The sequence below is a fragment of the Bison bison genome, unplaced genomic scaffold, assembly GCF_000754665.1.
Source record: "Bison bison bison isolate TAMUID 2011002044 unplaced genomic scaffold, Bison_UMD1.0 scf7180017864263, whole genome shotgun sequence".
Classification (NCBI taxonomy): Eukaryota; Metazoa; Chordata; class Mammalia; order Artiodactyla; family Bovidae; genus Bison; species Bison bison.
In genome coordinates, this window is record NW_011494835.1 from 4,618,959 (window position 1) to 4,641,385 (window position 22,427).

A 22,427-nucleotide genomic window follows, 5' to 3' on the forward strand; every position below is an offset into this window, starting at 1 on the left:
CAGGATCCTTTATGATCTTAAAAATTCATGAAGACACCAATATACTAAAGTATGTGTGGTTTATAGCTATTGATATTTGCCATCATAGAAATTAATGTTAAGAAAAATTAAATATTTAATATATCAAGATTAATATAATAAATATTTATTTAATATATCAATATATTAAATATTTATTTAATATATCAATATATTAAATATTTATTTAATATATCAATATATTAAATATTTATTTAATATATCAAGATTGATGGGAGAAATATCAATAATCTCATATATGCAGATGATACCACCCTTATGGCAGAAAGTGAAGGAGAACTAAAGAGCCTCTTGATGAAAGTCAAAGAGAGTGAACATGTTGGCTTAAAGCTCAACATTCAGAAAACTAAGATCATGGCATCTGGCAAATAGATGGGGAAACAGTGGAAACAGTGCCAGACTACTTTTGGGGGCTCCAAAATCACTGGAGATGGTGACTGCAACCATGAAATTAAAAGACGCTTGCTCTTTGGAAGAAAAGTTATGACCAACCTAGATAGCATATTAAAAAGCAGAGACATTACTTTGCCAACAAAGCTCCATCTAGTCAAAGCTATGGTATTTCCAGTAGTCATGTATGGATGTGAGAGTTGAGTGCAGAATTGATGCTTTTGAACTGTGGTGTTGGAGAAGACTCTTTGAGAGTCCCTTGGGCTACAAGAAGATCAAACCAGTCCGTCCTAAAGGAAATCAGTCCTGAATATTCATTGGAAGGACTGATGGTGAAGCTGAAACTCCAATACTTTGGCCACCTCATGCAAAGAACTGACTCACTGGAAAAGACCTTGATGCGGGGAAAGATTGAAGGCGGGAGGAGAAGGGGACAACAGAGGATGAGATGGTTGGATGGCATCACTGACTCAGTGGACATGAGTTTGAATAAAGTCTGGGAGTTGGTGATGGACAGGGAGGCCTGGCATGCGGTAGTCCATGGGGTCTCAAAGAGTTGGACACGACTGAGCGACTGAACTGAACTGAACTGAAAAGACCTTTTGTTCCTAACGACAAACAGGAGGAGGCCTAGGGAACTACCTCCTTACCCCTGGAGGCAGGTCAGGATCAGGAAGTCAAGAATCCAGGTTATTTGTGCTCTGACACTACACTGGGCTTTTAGGTGAGAGAACCTTGAGAAACTGCATGGAGAGTGGGGCATGGCTGAGAAACTTGTTGGTAGCCGTGGTCAAGTCATAAAATATTGTAAACCTCTTTTAAAGAGTGTATCAAAGCTTTTAAAACTTCTTTTTCTTTAGTAAAAATTAAAAGAAAAAAAAATCAGCATGTCTTAACTGTATTTGGAGGAACCTGGAAAAAGATTAAAAAACCCCAATGATTTGACTTTATTTTCCTCATTGAAACTGGAATACGTGCATGTTGTCTAAAATATTGGCAAACATAGAGAAGCAGAAAGGAAAAAACAAAAAAAATCGCCCATAATTTCAGCACCCAGAGATAAAAAATGTTAACATTTTGAGGTATGTATCTCTGGATTTTATTTAACTTGGTTTATAGCAGTGGTATTACTATTATTATTATTTTTTTGCAGTGGTATCATTTTACACACATTGTTTTGTAGTAATCTGTTTTTTCCCCTTAAAGTGAAAAGTGAAAGTGTTAGTCACTCAATCATGTCCGACTTTTGCTACCCCATGGACTATAACCCACCAGGCTGCTCTGTCCATGGGGTTCCCCAGGCAAGAGTACTGGAATGGATTGCCATTTCCTTCTCCAAGGGATCTTCCCCAGGGATTGAACCTGCATTGAACCTTCCCCAGGGTATCCTGCATTGAAGGCAGATTCTTTACTATCTCTTTCTCCTTTAAATAATATATCCAGGAAAGGGTCTTTTTGTCTTAAGGAAGAACTTTGAGAGTGCTGCTGAACATGCACACACATGTGTGTGTATGTACATGTGTGTACATCATGGGAGGGGAGTGCTCCAGTACCATCAAGGCTTCAGTAAGAAAACCTACGGGGAAAATAGAAGAACAAATCTTGGGGAAACAGAGTTGGGATCACTTGATTAGCCACTTCTTACACCTTAGAAGATCATCCTTCTAGAATGTTCTCTTCTCAAACTTTAGACAACTCATGACTCAACTCTAAAGAGGAAATGAAGAGGGGGGAAAAGTTCAAGAGAAGATTGGTAGAGGGTGACTGAACACATACACACGTTGTGCAATATCAAGGCGTCTTGGAAGTGGTATGGAGTTCCTTGTAACTGAGGATGGGCAGATCCATTGTTGCGTCATAAACAAACCTGGAAGTGATGCCTGCAGTTGCTCCCACTTTAAGGCTTCCACTACCAGCATGGAGCATTTGAATCACCAGTTCCCGGCTCTTGTGCGGTCACCCTTGAAGTGGGAAGTTAATTGAACAGTTCACTGTTTTCAAGGTCAGAAATGGCCTCCCAATTATTAAACTCAAATCACCTTTTTAAACTTTAAATATTTAAATTGTCCTCTTGGGATCTTTGGCCCGTTGCCATAATATTCGAAACATTCTTGTGTGTACTTCATCTTCTATATTTCTTTTCCTTTTTTTATAATTTTGTTTAAGTAACTACTATGAAAAACCAGTTTGGCAATTGGTTTTAAAAACTTCTGTGAAGACAGTTGAGGGGTTAATTCATTCATTTACTACATTTATTCAACAAGTATTTGCTGATCCTTGCTGTGTGGAGAAGGCAATGGCACCCCACTCCAGTACTCAGGCTTGGAAAATCCTATGGACGGTGGAGCCTGGTAGGCTGAAGTCCATGGGGTTGCTAAGAGTCGGACATGACTGAGCGACTTCACTTTCACCTTTCACTTTCATGCATTGGAGAAGGAAATGGCAACCCACTCCGGTGTTCTTGCCTGGAGAATCCCAGGGATGGCGGAGCCTGTTGGGCTGCCATCTATGGGGTCGCACAGAGTCGGACATGACTGAAGCAACTTAGCAGCAGCAGCAGCAGCAGCAGCTGTGTGTCAGTCACACGGTATTAATATTGTTAGTAATAGCAATAGTTAATACAATATTAAGATATGTGCTCAAGGATTCCAGAGGTTTCTTTCCCATTAAATATTTATTTTAGGTCTTCATCTTTTCTTCTTCCTGATACATTCCTAACAATCTGAGACCAGTGTTCCTGGTCTGGCCATCTTATGTTCATACAGTGGTAGCTTAGGTGGGTGAATCAATAAGCTGACTTCTCTGCTTGAACTGTAAGAATACTGGGTTTAAAGCAGTGATTGGGAAGCAAAGCAAAGAACATCCACTTCTGGATATTCTAGGTTTGGTGATCGTGTTGCAGGGGTGTGTCATGGTCGCATCAGCAGCCGTTGGCATGTGGTGGAGGGTGTTGTGCCCGGTCAGGGCTGTCTGCCTCTTCACTGTGGCTGTTGCACCTGCCCAGCCACACTGGGTGTTTGGGGTGATGAGCCTCTTGGAGGCTGATGGACAATAAGGAAGGCTTATTGCAAGGGCAAAAGTCATGACCTGCTCCCATTGCCCTCTTAATTCTCATCATGGTAAGAAAACTTGACTGATGTTTGAATTTGGCTGATGTTTATTTTTGAGGTTTCTCTTTGGATAAGGATGCTAAATATGGTCTAAGAGCAATTTAGCTTGATGATTCAAGTCACTATAAGTCACATTTATACACTATTTATAAGTGTATAAATACATTCCTTGATGGGTCTAAATAGTTCTTTCTTTCATTGTGTTCTTCTTCTCAGTGTTCAGCCCACCTAAACATAGGAGACACAGGAAAATGTTGGTTTGAATTTTAAGTTGTTTAATCTTGGACAATTTACCTTTCTAAGACATGATTTCTGTATCCCAGATTTCTCTTAAAATCTACTCTAGTATGATAGTTGATGTGGAGATTAAAATAGATTATACATTTATCTTAAGCATATACGAGCACTAGTCTCCTGGGATAGTTTTTTAGTCTCCCATATAGTTTTTATGTACTGGCCAGAATTCCTATAATAACTATTCTTTATAAAATTCATTTGTCAAGTAATCACATAGTTACTTACATTGCTGAGTTCTGCTTTAGGTGAGTGTTTTTGACCCAGTCTTATCTTCCAGCCATCAGAAGCATTGAACTAACATTTCAGATACAGCACATGTATCTCCTCCTCCAACAAGCCTTCCCTGACCTCTTCCCTCACAAAACTTTCCATGTGTCTTTATTATTATATCAATTTAGAGCAGTTAATTGTTATAGTTATCTGTGAAAGTGAAAGTGTTAGTCACACAGTCGTCTCTGACTCTGCGATCCCATGGACTGTAGCCTGTCAGGCTCCTCTGTCCATGGAATTCTCCAGGCAAGAATACTGGAGTGGGTTGCCATTCCCTTCTCCAAGGGATCTTCCCAACCTAGGGATCGAAAACAGCTCTCCTACACTGCAGGCATATTCTTTACTGTCTGAGCCACCAGGGAAGCCCATCGTTATCCATATCTATGTTTTGTTTACTGAATGGTGAGCTTATTGAAGATGGAACCATGTCTTATTCTCAGCACCTACCAGAATGCTTGGCCTGGAGGAGTTTGATCAACCTGTGACTGATTAATGAATAAATGAAAGTGAGGGAGAAGTGGAAGTGGCTTTTATGAGAGCAGAATAGATTCAGAGTTTGCATGGATTCTTATTCAGCCTCTTACCTGTGGCATCTCTTCAGAGAACAAGAGACCTGTCATTCATCTGGGGAACGGGGAGATAGATTACACGACTTTCCTCTCAGCTGTATACGTGGCAAATTCCAGAAGACTAGATGTAGTTCTTATGAAAAACAACAGCTGTCACAGAACAGGGCAGGATGCTAAGAGAAAAGAAGGTGGATAGGGCTCTTTCAGACTTGAATTCTAACTCCAGTTCTACCTCTGGCTCCCTTTGGGACTTTGTAATGAAATTTAAAGTTTGTGTGGCCCAGTTACTTGACAGCCTGGAAAAACGGACTAAACTTGATGTTGCATTCTAGTTTTGATCATCACTGAGTCTAAATGTGTTAGGAGGCCCTTACTTTCCTTGATTTGAGAGCTCAGTTGCTCCTATAGCAGGGTCCTTGTTCAGAATGTGAGCTGCTCAGCTTCCACAGAATCACAGTCTGTGCAAAACAGAATCTGAAACCACCTCTGGGGTGACTCCTGAATGGGATGATGTTTCATTTTTGGTGTAGTGTGAAAGCCTAGGCTTAAGGTATGCAGGATCAGATGGTCCTATTGCTTTGTATTATTTAGTGGATGCCATTTGACTAAACAGCCAAGTAGATAAGAGAACCCATGTGTTGGGAAAAGGAAGAAGGATGGAGAAGCTTTTTTTTTTTTTTTTTGCTTTCAGTCAGGTTCTGATGTACCAGGAGCTTTCCTTTGCTAGCTTTAAAAGTATCTTTTGTTTTTGATTTTTTTTGTTCATCATGGATTTTTTTTTTTTTTTTTGCATTGATTTTTATCTTTTTTTGGCCACATCCTTAAGTACATGGGATCTTAGTTCCCCAACCAGGGATCAAACCCGTGCCCGCTGCAGTGGAAGTTCAGAGTCTTAACAGCTGGACCACCAGGGAAGTCCCCAAAGTGTCTTTTAAATGATTACTTTGAGTATCAATTAGGAGTCTTTCATTTGTAAGTAAAAGAAACTTAAGTGAAATTAGCTTAAGTCAAAAAAGAAATTCATTGACTTAGGTAACGAAGGAGTCAAGGGGGGGCAGAACCAGCTTTAGGAGCAGATGTATCCAGGAGACTAGTGCTTGTATTGGATACCTGCCTTTCTCTGCTTATTAGTTCACCTTCATTCATGTGATGGGAAAGTGGCCAAAGGGACCCATAGCAGTCTGTGGGTCCCTTTGGCCACTTTGCCACCATAGCAATCCTAGTGGAAGGAAATTTCTGCAGTGGCTCCACCAGAGAGTGGACAAGTCTGGGTCCTATGTTCCCTGGTCAGTGACAGCTACATCACGTGGAGGGAGGCTCCCATCCCAGGCAGGTGAGCTGTTCCTGGATAATGGAGAAGGGATCTCAGACAGGCAAAAGCAATTCACTGGCCTTAATTATTTCTTGTGTTTTGGGCTTCTCTTGCTCTGTCTTCCACTTCCACTGTTTCCACTGTGGAAACAGTGGAAAAACAGTAACAGGCTTTACTTTTTTGGGCTCCAAAATCACTGTAAATGGTGACTGCAGCCATGAAATTAAAAGACGCTTGCTCCTTGGAAGAAAAGTTATGACCAACCTAGACAGCATATTAAAAAGCAGAGACATTACTTTGCCAACAAAGGTCTAGCTAGTCAAAGCTATGGTTTTTCCAGTAGTCATGTATGGATGTGAGAATTGGACTATAAAGAAGGCTGAGCACCGAAGAAGTGATGCTTTTGAACTGTGGTGTTGGAGAAGACTCTTGAGAGTCCCTTGGACTGCAAGGAGATCCAACCAGTCCATCGTAAAGAAATCAGTCCTGAATAATCATTAGAAGGACTGATGCTGAAGCTGAAACTCCAATACTTTGGCCACCTAATGTGAAGAACTGACTCATTTGAAAAGACCCTGATGCTGGGAGGGATTGGGGGCAGGAGGAGAATGGGACTACAGAGGATGAGATGGTTGGATGGCATCACCTACTCAGTGGACATGAGTTTGAGTAAACTCCGGGAGTTGGCGATGGACAGGGAGGCCTGGTGTGCTGCAGTCCGTGGGGTTGCAAAGAGTTGGACACGACTGACTGAACTGAACTGAACTGCTCTGTCTTATTCACGGACTTCCTTTCCTGCTTTTGCACAAATCATATATGTATTCTCAAAGTTTTTCTCTCCTTTCTGTACTCTCTCTGTGATGATCTCCTCTAGTCCCATTTAGCTGTTACCTCTTTACAGAAGACAGTCACATCTTGATCTCTGGCTTCTACCTTTCCCAGAGAAAACTCATTCATCATTTCCATCTGGTGTCCCACAAACAGGCATTGCAACTTTAAATGTCTAAAATGAAACTTGGCACCACCCTTCTGAGTCTTTTCTTTTCCTAGGTTCTCTAATCCCACAAGTCACAACATTCTATTTCTACTTTCTTGGAGTTCTGACCTCAGAGTTGTTTTTGACTATTTCCTCTGCATATTATTTCTGCTTTGTGTGAACTCTAATAGTTCTTTATCATTAATCATTTTCTCTCTGGTTTTAGAGGTACTGGTGTATCTGATTTATTGCTGCTGAAATTATTTAAATTTCCTGATGGAAAGTATGATGACTTATTTTTCTTTGTACCATTTTTGTCTTGTCACCCTCCAGCATCCCTCCACCTTCAGCTTTTCCCATCACTGTAATACCCTGAATTTATGAAGCAGTAAATGTTGAGTGAAGGAAAGAATTTCTGTGATGTGTAGTACAGTTATTATACATAGTTTGGTATTGTTAAAAAAAAAGTCTGATAGTAAGTTAATAAAAACAGATTTTATTCAAGAACTATCGCAATAGGCGAAAAGTACCTCAGTATAGAACAGTATTCTTCTCAGTTCTGAATACATCATAGATGAGTGGGGATTTATAGCCAAGGAGCAGCATGGGGATCAGTGGATGGGAAACTTCTGAGAGGAAACATCAGAGGCAGAGAGGGATTTTGACTAAACAGACCCAACAGGATTTCTGCTGAAGCCAGGTTAATCAGATATCAGGGTGAGGAAGGAGGAATTTCACCAGATATTGAGGATATTTGGATAATGTCACATGGTAAGGACAGGGGATTCTCTGTAAACATATTTAGCAGCATACTTGCTAAAACTGGGTAGCACCAGCCATACAAGGACAGATGCAAAGCTGCAGCCTAGAGGACTTAGACTGGATGGATCGTGTGAGTCACTCAGTGGAGTCCGACTCTTTTCCAACCTATGGACTGTAGCCCGCCAGGCTTCTCTGTCCATGGAATTCTCTAGGCAAGAATACTGGAGTAGATTGCCATTCCCTTCTCCAGAGGAACTTCCCAACGCTGGTCTCCTGCCTCGCAGGCAGATTCCTTACCGTTTGAGCTACAGGGAAGTCCAGAGGACTTAGAACCTGACTGAAGTTTAGTCAAGGAGGAATCTGTTTATTTATCTGAGCTGTGTAATCTTAAGTCTTGCCTAATTCCTTGGCACTTAGTCTAAGCAGATTTCCACTGTATGAAATGTTGAGGGAGGAACTTGCCCTAATCATTCAACCTTCCCTTGTCCTCTCTTTGGACCAGAACCCAGAATCCCTACAAAGATATGTCTGGAAGAGAAACAACTTCTCACTAGTCAGCACTGGTGGAAGGTGGAGTGGAGGAAGCAGAAGAAGAAATGTATGGGACTATCTGCTAAAATGATTTTGAATATAATTTGGGGTCTCATTAAGAAGATGCAGCTAAATCCCCTGACCTCTACCACTTATTTGGTACTTTGTGTGTATAAGACCCCTTTGAAATCGTCTTAATGCAGGTAAGAGTTTAACTCAACATGTAGAAAATGCCTTTAGGAAAAAGTCCCCAGCCCACTGTGCCTTAGCACGGCTGCTGGTTGCAGTCTGCAGCTTTTTTTGCACAAAGCTCAAAGGGCCACAGCAGACCTCAGAGTGGCAGTCTTGAGAATAGCAGTGTTGTAAGAGCAAATAGGTGGAAAGAACAGCCAGTACGGAAATGTGAAGGAGCCCGTGAAAGCACACGGAAGCAGATACTCTTCAGGTTAATCACCCTGAGCTGTTTTCTGAGGAGCCCCTGTTGGTCACACCAGTTTTATAGTTCATTCATTGTTTATTTTGGAGGAGGAGGGGTGTGTTTGAGAGGACGTTTGAACTTCCTCAATGGTTCTGCCGGTTCTGTTGTCACTCTGTTCTGTCCAGGCCCTGGGCGCTCATCCTGTTTATCTCTGCTCTGGAAAGCACTGCCCTTTCTTAGACAACTGCTTTCTTTGTGTCAGGTTCAACTTTGTTATTTCAAAGCACAATAAAAATTAGTGTTATTTAAAACCGAATAAGGTGCAGTATACAGCTGTTTGCATTCCACTTGCTAGTAGCTATTAGGTTGGTGCAAACGTAATTGCGGTTTTGGACTGTGAATTTTAAATCACTATGACTAGGCTCAAACAAATCTTTATTAATCAAAATAAGAATCATTCAACCAACACATTTTTTGCCAACGAGGAATAAGTTTGTTTATTCCTGTAGCATAAAAATCCATGCTCTGGGATTTGACCAACTCTTGGAAAACATATTCTGCCTCCTGCTGTTTGTGGAAGCGTCTTCTCTGCAAAAAGTTGTAGAGATCCTGGAAGAAGTGGTAGTCGGTTGGCCAGAGGTCAGGTGAATACGGCAGATGAGGCAAAACTTCGTAGCCCAATTCGTTCAACTTTTGAAGCATTGGGTGTACAATGTACGGTCAGATGTTGTCTTGGAGAAGAATCGGGCCCTTTCTGTTGATCAATGCTGGCTGCATGTGTTGCAGTTTTTGGTGCATCTCATTTATTTGCTGAGCATACTTCTCAGATGTAATGGTTTCACCAGGATTCAGAAAGCTGTAGTGGGTCAGATGAGTAGCAGACCACCAAACAGTGACCATGACCTTCTTTTGGTGCAAGTTTGGCTTTGGGAAGTGCTTCTTCATCCAACCATAAGCTGGTTGTCACTGGTTATCAGACACAATCCACTTTTCATTGCATGTCGGAGTCTGATCAAGAAATGGTTCGCTGTTGTTGCATAGAATATGAGAAGATGACACTTCAAAATGATGATTTTTTTGATTTTCAGACAGCTCACGAGGCATCCACTTATCGAGCTTTTTCACCTTTCCAGTTAGCTTCAAATGTCAAACGACTATAGAATGGTCAACATTGAGTTTTTTGGCAGCTTCTTGTATAGTTGTAAGAGGATCAGCTTTAATGATTGCTTTCAGTTGGTGGTTGTCAACTTCTGATGGCCGGCTGCTGTGCTCCTCATCTTCCAGGCTCTCATCTCGTTTGCAAAACTTCTTGAACCACCACTGCACTGTCTGTTCATTAGCAGTTCCTGGGCCAAATGCTTTGGTAATGTTGCGAGTTGTCTCTGCTGCTTTATTACTCATTTTTGAACTCAAATAACAAAATGACTTGAATTTGTTTTTTGTCTAACATTTCCATAGTCTAAAATAAATACAAAATAAACAGCAAGCCATGTCATTGGCAAAAAAAAAACATAAACTGAGAAATGCATTAAAATGTTATGTAACATAACCACATTTATTTAAGAATGTATCCAGTATCAAATGTCAAATTTCAACAGTGCAAAAACTGCAATTACTTTTTGCACCAACCTAATATTTAATTAAACTAAATCAATTAATTTTCACTCATAACTCCTTTATTTTTATTTTTTAAAATGAAAATATAGTTGACATACAATATTATGCTAGTTTTAGGTGGTTAGATTATGTTAGATTATATTAGATTATGTTAGTTTTGGTGATTAGAAATTTGCAGGCATTATGAAGTGATAAGTAGTAACCATCTATCCCCACATAAAATTATGACAATATTATTGACCATGTTCCTTATGCTGTATATTACAACCCTATGGCTTATTTATTTTATAACTGGAGGTTTGTATCTCTTAATCCCCTACACCTACTTCATCCCCTTTTCTGGCAGTCACTGTTTTCTGAAATAGATAGCCACTTTAAATGAAGTAGGCCTGCCATTAATTCAGTTTTGTCACACTGTTAGTAATCCTCATTCTAAAATCATAAAGCAAATCTTGAGTTTTGTTGTTTCACTACCTTTTTGTTCTTTCAGCACAGATCATCAAGACTCTCAGCTATCTTACAATATTGATTTATATTCTTGACTGCATTTTTTTAGTGTCTTTAATGATTTATAATGGACAGTCTGGCATCCATAAGGATAGTGACTTTAAAACTCTTTACTGCCATTTATAGTAAGAAATGAACTTTATATTGCAGTTCAGTATCCATGTGTCTGGTATGTATAAAGTGTAACCGAAGCAAAAGTTTGACTAAGCAATACTTATTCTTGTTTTATGTGATATGCTCTACAGTTTCTATGATATTGTTTTTTACTTACTTACAAAATGCTGACTCTGATGTTGTAAGTGGATTTCCTGACCCATGAATGTGTCACATTAGAATCTAAAAGGAACTGTTTAGCAGTCATCAAGTTTTAGGAAGTCTTAGATTGTGAATTCTGAGAAGACTTTGCACATTATCTATGCACAGCTTCCCCTTTTCCTCCTATTTTGGAGGCATTTCCTTGCAGGGAAACAGTGCAGCTTTGTGTTTCTACTTCTAGACCTATTTATTTCTGGAATCATGCAATGAGGCAATTGAGCCACATGGACTCTGTAGTTTTTTTTTGCTTTTGGCCGGGCCTTGTAGCTTGCCAAAACTTAGTTCCCTAAAAAGGGATTGAAACCAGGCCCTAGGCAATTGCAAGTGTGGAATCCTAACCACCGGACTGCCAGGGAGTTCCCTGGACTCTGTAATGTTTGAGCCTTGCAATTATACTGCTAGGTGTCCTCATGGTAATGAGTACACTATACCCACTTTCTCTCTCCCGGTTGGCCATCAAGCTATTTTTTCCCTCCATTAGTTCATTATCCCCTATTCTTGACCTTAGGAAAGACTGTTAGCAGAGCATCGAGTGTATTGTCACCTCTTCTAGGGATGGCACACAGTTCTCACTGTCATAAACCCAAAGGAGAGTTTGGCTTGAATAAAGAATAACTTTAGGTACATTTTTCAACATTAACAGTTGTCTGAATGTGCATTTTCTTTAAGGCAATTGAAGTCTTAGCCTTTGGCAACTTCATACATTTTGTAGAGGGTTAGGACTTCAGTAGGGCTTCCCCAGTGGCTCAGTGGTAATGAATTCACCTGCAGTGCAGGAGACCCTGAGAGACTGGTTCGATCCTTGGGTTGGGAAGATCCTCTGGAGTAGGAAATGGCACCCCACTCCAGTACTCTTGCCTGGAAAATCCCATGGACAGAGGAGCCTGGTGGGTTGCAGTACATAGGGCTGCAAAGAGTCGGACACAACTGAGGGACTAAACAACAACAAAGGGCTTCCACATATATATTTGGGGAGGACACAATCCAGTCCAGAGAGCAAAGCTGAAGTCTTAGTGGGGCTTAAATATTGGCTGAAGTATGTGAAGAAATGTTCTTTGCACTTATTAGAGATATAATTTTTTTATTTGAGTGACTGGGTATTTTTAATGCTCTGTAATTCTTACAACATTTATTAGCAGTAATAATTTCTGCTAATTTAATTTAATTTAACACATTTAATTTCTTTTATATTCATCTTAATAATCCAAGTATATAGAAGAAAGTTTACAGTTAAAATATACCTGAGTAAACTGACACTTTAAAAAAGTTATTTCTGAAGAGAATTTTTTTCTAATGCAGGCTCTATTCCTTATTAATAGTTAAATGAATTTCTAAACAGCCTCGCACCATTTTCAAAACTTTCTATGATACAGAAAAGCTACCCACCATCACTGAGAATAATAGATATTTTAGCAAACAATGATTTGTTCTAAAGACCTGTTTTCAAACAACTTTTACATATTAAGATTCTTATTGTTTTAGTCTAGGATGGATGAATTTCTTAATCATGAAATTATAAGGGAACCAGGTGTGTTTGTCTATAAGAAATGCTATTCTGAGCCACTTCAGTAGCCTCCATGAAATACCTATTTGAACCAAAGAAAAACAGAGATGGAAGACTGAGGATATAAAGTTGTTTTAGACCTCTTTGTGTGAATTGGTTCACTGTTAATATTTTTAGAATCCTGGAAATCCCCAAACTTACATTTTGGCTGCTATAGATAGGCTGTTGTTGATCAAGAAAAAATTTTTTGGCCATTTTTCTAGTTTCTAGCATTAAAGAGGTGTGATTTGCTTCACAATTATAGAGGTCTATACATTTTTACAGTAGGCTTGTTTTGAACTGTGGTGCTGGAGAAGACTCTTGAGAGTCCCTTGGACTGCAAGGAGATCCAACCAGTCCATTCTGAAGGAGATGAGCCCTGGGATTTCTTTGGAAGGAATGATGCTAAAGCTGAAGCTCCAGTACTTTGGCCACCTCATGGGAAGAGTTGACTCATTGGAAAAGACTCTGAGGCTGGGAGGGATTGGGGGCAGGAGGAGAAGGGGACGACAGAGGATGAGATGGCTGGATGGCATCACTGACTCGATGGACGTGAATCTGAGTGAACTCCGGGAGTTAGTGATGGACAGGGAGGCCTGGCATGCTGCAATTCGTAGGGTTGCAAAGAGTTGGAGGTGACTGAGGGACTGAACTGAACTGAACTGTGTATAAACAGTAATGTTGAGTGTCTAGAGAAAATACTTTGTATCTCTTTATGGTATCTTTGCTGCAGACTTTTGCTGTGTTGACACATATATATTTACTTTGTTTCTTCTGTTTCAGTGTTTATCAGCTGCAGAGATCTTTTCCCTTCATGGCTTTTCAAATGTTACACAGATCACCAGCTCAAACTTCTCTGTCATCTGTCCAGCAGTCTTACAGCAACTGAACTTTCACCCTTGCAAGGAAAGGCTCAAACACAAAACAAAACCCAGTCTTTCAGAGGGTATGTTGGAAGTTTTTTTCTCATTTGTTGGAAAAATCTGGGGGCTAGTCTGAAATGAAATCAAGATACTTCTGCTTTATTGCTCTGAATCAATCTGCACAGAATCCCTTGGTTAAAAAAACAAAACAAAACAAAAACCAACTTATATTCTGGAAATCTTTCAGAGTAAGTATGACTAGAACTCATTTATGCCTCAAAAGTTATGCTCTTCTATTTATGGAGTCAAAGTTTTACTTGGTACCAATTGAAAATTTTATAAATTTTGGTCTAGTTTTAAACAATATATGTTTTATGCTGTGTACATTGGATGGCACATTACACTTTTTGCATTCACTATTTGGGTCATAACTGATCCTTTTCCATTACCTTGTGCTTATCATATTATTTTAAAACCTGTCAATTTATCTGTCACTGTCAGTAAAGGGAAAAGGGAGCTAGTATGATTCTAAATTAAATCTTAAGGTACTGAGTTATTACTGCTTTGATTTTCAAAAATGAAAGAAAATGCCACTGACTATTTTAAGTGCCTATAGTAGTGTTGCCATAGATTATTGCATTAAAAAACAATTGTAAAGAAAATTTAAAATATAAGTGAGTATATTCTTAATATATAGTTCACATACTTAATTAAATGTGTGGAAGAATTCTTTCATGAGTGAGATAAACCATCTGTTGAGGCGCTGTTTGCTAACTTTACAATTTCATGGTATTCTCCGATTGTTACCTGCCCCACATGAGTATTTTAATTCTCTTTTGTTTTGTTCCTTTATTTTCTGTTTATTAAGGATTACTGAGGGGAGGGAGAGGGCCATGGCTAGATCTTCTCTGGGGGACAGAATTCTTGGTCCAGGGAATACCAGCATAAGCTTGGGGATGATCTTGGCATGTGCTTATGCATCAGTGAGAAAGCATGCATGTCTGGGCACAGTGAGCAGGAAGCAGAGTAGAAGGAGATGGTAGCCAGGGGCCAGATAGGGAGGGCCTGTAGGGCGGGGTAAACTGAATTTTGTTCTGAATGTGGTATGAAGACACTGTAGGGTTCTAAACAAGAGGGTGATATGATTTTATTTGGATTTGTAAAAGATTATTCTACTTGCAGTTTGAAGAGTAAGTTGTTATGGGGCAAGAGTAGAAGCAGGGAAATGGATCAGGGGTAGGGGGCTTAGCCTGATGAGGGCTTGGTCTAAGGTGGGAGAGGAGAAGTGAGGAGATACGGTCAGATTCAGGATGGATTTCTGTGAGGCTTCCCCAGTGACTCGATGGCTCGGCAGTAAAGAACTGGCCTGCAACGCAGGGACCCAGGAGACGTGGGTTCGATCCCTAGGTTGTCAAGCTCCCCTGGAGGAGGAAGTGTCAGCCCACTCCAGTATTCTCACCAGGAAAACATCCCAATCCATGAGGTCACAGGGTCGGATGACTGATCGTCAAAGCATGTGGGCACTCAGGGTGGACTTTGGAGATGGTGCTAAGGTGGTTTGCCCTCTGCACTGGATGTGTGAGAGGGAAAGATGAATGAAATTTGAGCCAGAGAAACTGTATAAATGGTTGCACCTGTATCCTGGGGTGGACAAGACTGGGGAGGAGCACTTTGTTGTGGAGGAAGCGAGTGGTGAGTGTATTTTTGATGTGATTGGTGTAAGCTGTTGATGTAAACCCACAAGGGGCAATGTCCAGTAGACAGTGGATACACACATCCAGAGACTAGGTTGAGGCTGGAGATTTGTCATTCTAGTGGTCTTTGGAGCCACTGGTCTGAGTGAGCACATCTAATGCGGATATAGATAGAGAACATAAAGAGATAGAGAACATAGAGTAAAAATGGAGAAGAAAAGGGAAGCCTCAACAAAGCAAGTGCCTTTTTTTTTTTTACCAACTTTTGGATTCCTTTGTGTATATATGAGTAACAGGGATAACAATGAAGGCAAAAATAATGATCATAGCCAACTTTTATGTAGTGCTTACTGTAACAGCCACTTTTCCAAATTCTTTTATATGTTAACTCAATTCATCTTTGGACAACTAAATGATGAAGGAACAGTTATTCCCATTCTACAGCCTAAGAAACTGAGACACAGTTCAAAATCATTTGCTCAAGATTACACAGCCTGTCTCTGTGCTTCATTTGTAAAATGGAGATAGTAATAGTACTTTCCTTGTAGAATTGTTGGAAATAGTAAATGAGTTAACATATGCAAGTACCTAGAACAGTGCCTGGCAGAAAATAGGAAGAATGTGCCTTCGCTCTTCTTACACACGTGCTCAGAGGTTGACTCCATTCCTTGGCCCCCATGTAAGACTATTCTTTTCTAACACAGAAATGATTTTTTAAATAATGAAATGCCCTGGATTCTTTATATAACAGTTTACTTAATACAGAGACAATTTTGAGCTCATTCAAGGGAATGAAAAACCAAAATAAAAGCAAGCCAAAGAGTCATGACTCATTTGTAAAGACCCTGATGCTGGGAAAGATTGAAGGTGGGAGGAGAAGGGGACGGCAGAGGGTGAGATGGTTGGATGGCATCACTGACTCTATGGACATGAGTTTGAGTGAACTCCGGGAGTTGGTGATGGACAGGGAGGCCTGATGTGCTGCAGTCCATGGGTTCTCAGAGAGTTGGACACGACTGAGTGACTGAACTGAACTGAACTGAAAGAGTCATGATACCAGGATTTTATGAGTACATTTACTCTGATATTTCAGTGAGCAGATAAGAGTTTCACATAATCTGAGACTTCATATTTTGTGATTTTGCAGTTGCCTTTCATGTGCTTTACAAACTCATATTGGTGAGTGCAATAAACTGATGGTAAATCACATTTTCTAGGAGATTAATTATATTTTAGCAGTAAGTTAATGGTCTAAAGTTGCCTCATTTTTTTTTTTTAGTTACAGAATGCCTTTCAATTCAAATAACAGATAAGAATAATAGTATCTTACCCTTAATAGTATCCCTGAAAATCACATTGTCCAACTCTGTAATACAACTGATGACATAAGTCTGTGCTCCAGTGGGGTTAAATGGCTTCCTTCAGGTACAATACCTAAAGTGGGATGAGAGCCCAGGGCTCCTGACTCCTGTTTTGTTGTATAACAGTGAGCCAGATGAACTAAAATTTATATCATGTCTACTTACTAAATTAAAAAAAACAACAACTACATTTATTTAAGACATTAGGGAATGGGTTAAATGGTTTAATTTATCCTTTTAAAAACTCTGTGAAATAAAAGAATTAAATGAGTTTGAAAAGATGATGTTCTTAGAATAGTCTTATCACATCATGGGCATTCAGTACATGTTAGCTGTTGTTACTAATATTCCTTGAAAATGTGTTAATAATCCTTCAGAGCTCACTGAGAAGCAGAGAGAAAGGATTTTCTCTGAAACAGATCATTAAAGGGAGTCCCGTGTGTAGATGGAGAGGTTCAAGGAATATTTTGATATTAATTCGTTCTTTGGTGCTCAAGTTGAGTGGATGAATGGATCTTTTTTCCCCTTGAGTAATGCCCTAACAACATGAAGGGAAAGCTATGCTGTGAGCCTGGAGTGTAATGGTACACACTCCCACCATTCCCCAGGTGGTTCCAATAAATGTGCACAGTGATAGTAAGGAAGGTTAGAAACATTGGACTAGCAAATGAACTGGTATTTTTTTGACAGAGTTCTAGGCTGTGCCTTGAAAATATGGCATTCATTAATTCATCAAGGTATGTGTGCTATTTGCTGGGCAACATTCTGGGCTCTGAGGATGAATAAAACATAGCCCCTGTCCTTGAAAATCTTATAATTGGTAGACAAATATGCATACATGTGTGCTAAGTCGCTTCAGTCATGTCCGACTCGTTGTGACCCCATGGGCTGTAGCCCTCCACACTCCTCTGTCCATGGGATTCTCCAGGCAAGGATACTGGAATGGGTTGCCATGCCCTCCTGCAGGGGATCTTCCTGACCCAGGGATTGATCCTGTGTCTCCGGCATTGGCAGGTGGGTTCTTTACCACTAGTGCCACCTAGGAAGCAGACAAATATATAAGTGATAAAATGATAGTGGCACGCAAGAAATGGCAAATGCCCCAGATATCTTCAAGAGCTGTGGGGAACTTGATGAGGAAGAGATCTCCTCCCAGAGGAGCCAGAAAGGCTTCATGGAGGAGAGGAGGTCTTATCATTGGTGTGGAGAGCCGTGTGTGAGTTTGTCAGGCAATGAGGACAGAAAGGTGTTTCTAGGTAAAGAATCACAGTGCAAAGATATTCTGTATATGGAAAACATTGTGTCTCCATGAAAGCCATGTTGATAAGGGGGTAAATAAACAGTACTGTCAAGGTTGTGTGGCAGTTTATATGAAGGGCAGTTGCCAATAGGAACACAAGGTGATCAGAATCCTGTTTTCAGATAATGAGTTTGGTGGCTGTGTCAAGTAGGGAGAGGAAGACCAGACAGAAGGCTGTCATAAGGCAGCCGATGAAGACTGGGAGATGACAAGAGCCTGAACTCAAGGCACAAGTGATGGGATGGAGAAATGAGTGAAATATCTCAAGCAGAATTGATCGAGTTTGGTTGCTAATTGTGTTTGGAATTGACTGTGGGGAGTGAGAAATTGGAATTGATCCTGATGCTTCTGCTGTTTATAGAGACAGTGGACCAGGGTAGTGGAATAGGATATCTCAGGGGGAAACTGATGAGCTTAATACCTGTAGTGGCTTTGCCTCTGTTTGATACTCAAAAAATTCTTTGCACTTTGATTTTTTGATTTTAGTTTCGATGTGTATATATCTTATCTACCTGATTAGATTATAAATATTTATTGAAAGAATGAACACATGTAGGCGAGTGATGGATAGAAGGATGTTTGTGCTAAGGGCTACCCACACAGATTATACTCTGGAGGAAGAGGTGGGGTTGAGAACTTTCTCTAAGTGGAAGTGCTGAGGGGTGTGGGTAGTATTGCATTAGGCGATAAGGTAACAAATGGGAACAAGGTGGATCTTCGGAGTCTGGTGAGATAACTCTAGGGATGGTCAGGAGTCTGGGACTGATAGGAAAGTATCTGTGGAAGATAAAGGCATGGTGGGTGCTGTGATGATCTTTGTGGTAACATTGTAACATTTATTATCTGTCCTCTTCATATGGTGCTCAGCCCAAGCTACCTTGTTTTGCTTTGTGTATATGTGTTCCTGCTAGCCTCCCCAAGCCAATGGTTCAAACACCTTGTTGGAAGAAACCACCGTTTGGTCTACATTCTAGGCTCCGTTTGCTAGGACTGTTTATTTGTAGTTAGAGTCATTAGAGTAATGGTCAGCAATCCTGTATGCAGGAAGCACAATATAAAATGTTCACTGTTTTGTTGAGTCTCGGGCTTTTTAAAAATTAGATCACCTCTAAGGAGTAATAAAGCATATTGCTAAGGAATGTGGGTCCTGGGACTGGACTGGGTTTAAATCTCTTATTCTATTCGCATGACTTGGGCAACTTAAATAAATTCAAATGAACTCCACGTGCCTTGGTTTTTTCAACTGCATTAAGGAGGTAATAGTACTAGCCTCACAGGGATTTGCGAGGATAAAATGATTTAATACAGGTTAGTCAGTTAGCACGGAGAAGGCGATGGTACCCCACTCCAGTACTCTTGCCTGGAAAATCCCATGGACAGAGGAGCCTAGTGGGCTGCAGTCCATGGGATCGCTAAGAGCCGGACACGACTGAGCGACTTCACTTTCACTTTTCACTTTCAAGCATTGGAGAAGGAAATGGCAACCCACTCCAGTGTTCTTGCCTGGAGAATCCCAGGGATGGGGGAGCCTGGTGGGCTGCCGTCTATGGGGTCGCACAGAGTTGGACATGACTGAAGTGACTTAGCAGCAGTCAGTTAGCATGGTACATGGCAAGCACTCGCCAACATGTACCCCAATGATAGTGTCAACAAAAAAAACCCCAACATTTAAAAATGCTTTCTGGACATTTTAAAGAAGTGACAATTCAGAGGCAGCTTTCTAATTTTTCACACTGTCCTTTGCATGCCGTGAGTGAGGCCATGGGCAAAGCTAGTGTCAGACAGTTCCAGGGGCTAACTTGTGTCTCAGCTTGTCCTACCCTGGCACCTGCACAGTTCGCACAGGCTGTTCCTCACATTCCCATTTTGTCTTCCATCTCCTCTAGGATAACTGAGGAGATATTGAGGCCCAAAGGTCATGCATACCATTGGCTAAAGACCTTAGGATGCCATCTAATCATTTCATTCTAAGTAATATTTATTAAGCATCACTAGGGTGCCTTGCCCTGGGGATGGAGATATGAAGAATGCACCCCCATCTATGTGTGTAGCATATTTTCACCTTTGAGCCCAGTAGGGTGAGTTGTGCAAGGTATGCACTCTCCCCCGCTGCCATATGCTCCCTTCCTGAGTGCTCACTACACTGGGGCTCCCTGGAGGCCCAGGCGGGGGGCTGAGCTGCTCCTCTCCCGAGGAGGTGCTGTCCACAGGCGCCTGCAAACGAGTGATTATGACCAGCTCAGTGTCAGCAACTATGGTCATCTTGAAGCTAACCACTCCCACCCATCTCGACCCCTATCTTGCACTCCCCCCCCCCCCCCATATCTTCTCCTTGAAAAGCCTTTAAAGAAGAAACACATTTCAGGCTTAATGTACAGTAAGATGTCGTTTGCTCCTTTGCACTAATTAATTTCCACTCTTTCCCTCTCACCCACAGTTTGGGGATATGGATTCCTGTCAGTGACAATTATTAATCTGGCATCTCTCCTCGGATTGGTTTTGACTCCATTGATAAAGAAATCTTATTTCCCTAAGATTCTGACCTATTTTGTGGGGCTGGCCATTGGGACTCTATTTTCAAATGCAATTTTCCAACTTATACCAGAGGTAAGGAGGTTGGGCTGTTTATTTCTGTGAATAATTGTTGCTTTTAAATGTTTCACCACTTTGTACATTTTAAGCCTCCATAATTCTTGCAGCACTTTATGGTCTGGTTTATAGTGTTTTGGATAAGAAAAAGCTGAATCACAGCAAATGGAAAAGCTTGTCCCAAACTCTGGGGAAGTCAGTGTCAGGGAGAAAATTCATCTTCTGGGTGGCTAGACACCAGGACGTGCTCAGACAGCCCCGGGACACCTTGGAGGGCCTTAACAACTCCATTCTGTCACACATTCAGCAAATTTGATTTTCTGTACTTATTATTTATTTATTTCTGGAGCGCACACAGTATCTAATTTACTAAACATATACAACAAAATTCCTTCATATATTTACAACTGCTGTGGAAGATCAGAGGACATATTAGAAAAAGGCTGACAAACCTTTTCATTTCTTTTTTTTTTGACTGTGGAAAAAAAATCAATTGAGGGCCGATAAATAAATAGCAGCTTACTTTTTCCTTTAATGTTATGTGTTACCGATGCCATTGCCCAGAGTTAATCAGCACATGATATATACGTTTTACTTCAAATGTATAATGTGGTCATATAGGGAATAGAGGCAGAGGGAGGAGAATGACTAGAGGCAAAGAGATGGGAAGGAGAGAAAGACATTAATAGGAAGGAGCCACAAAGGAGACCTAGAGAAATCCATGCACACGTGGATGACATTACTCCAGCCCGTGTACATACAAAGGCGGAGCTCCAAACAGAGAGAAAGTAGTACCACCTTCAGCTCATAAGTTTTAGGAAATTATAACTGTATGAAAGTGGGGATGTAACTTCTTAAAGTCATAGTATTATATCTAGAAGGGACCTAGGAGAACATGTACTTCAAACCCTCAATTGCAAAAATTAAAATCCAAAATTGCAAAAATTAAAATCCAAGGAGATTAAATCACTTATACTCAGTAACAAAGCCAGGATTATAGTTCAGACTTTCTGAATAAAAACATTACATGTAATATTATACATGGACCATATTTAATATAACATATATATTAACTCATCTGATTTGTGGGTCAAATTAAATTAAACTGATATTGTATGTGAACTGAGGATTGTACCTTTATGATTTTGAAGTTTTCTCTTTTATTGAAAATGTAATAATACATAAAAATGTCTACTAGGAAAATAAGACACTTCTTCAGTAGCACTTAAAGATATTTTTTTTGCCTTTCTGTATTAATTAGGGAATTATGGATGGATGTGCTCAGAGAATTATGTAAACACTAAAGAATCTATCTGTTTAATAATAACCCCAATTTGCATAAGTATTCCTTTTGTGGCAAAATTACTTCCCCTTTGTTATTTTAGTTTCATACCCTCTGTGTTAGGTATATGGAGCAGGTATTTTATGTCATTTTGCACTGTATAAATAGGTCCAGAGAAGCTACTGAAATGAAGATGAGACATGAGGTCTCCCCCGCAGAGACAAATGTAGAACAAGAACCCAGGTGTCTTCTAAGTTTGTAATTCTTATCTGCTTAGAACTTCTTGGCTCTATAATTTCAAACTCTTGCTCTTGCCCTATGTTCTTTAAATGATGCATTATTTCATTATCATTGTGTGTGTGTATGTGTGTCTGTGTGTGCGTGTGTGTGTCTGTGTGTGCGTGTGTGTGTCTGTGTGTGCGTGTGTGTCTGTGTGCCTGGTATCTTAAATTTTTTCTTCCTTATTCTGGAGCTCAGTTCTTAATTTATCTCTGTAGGACTTACTAGGATCCTCTACATTCAAGAAGATCTCTTGTGAAAACAGTAATCCAAGTGAGCTGCCATATTTGCTTTAAAAATTTGACTCTGGATATGAGGGGAAAATATATTACTTTTAGGAAAAGTGGGTAATCAATGTCTCATTTGTCTTTATGACCTATATCTACTGTTATCTTATAAATAG

At 40.3% G+C, this 22,427-nt stretch overlaps 1 protein-coding gene across 3 annotated transcripts in view; it reads left to right on the forward strand.

The window, feature by feature from the left end:
• SLC39A8 (solute carrier family 39 (zinc transporter), member 8) overlaps nt 1–22,427 on the forward strand; it is an 83,503-nt gene that overhangs the window by 17,757 nt on the left and 43,319 nt on the right. For 2 of the 3 annotated variants that reach the window (XM_010848286.1, XM_010848284.1), the window contains exons 3-4: nt 13,440–13,602; nt 20,312–20,481. In XM_010848286.1, coding sequence (XP_010846588.1) covers nt 13,440–13,602; nt 20,312–20,481 — 333 coding nt within the window. Of the gene's footprint in view, nt 1–8,099; nt 8,460–13,439; nt 13,603–20,311; nt 20,482–22,427 lie in introns of those variants that run through there. The other variant, XM_010848287.1, reaches the window with a different exon arrangement.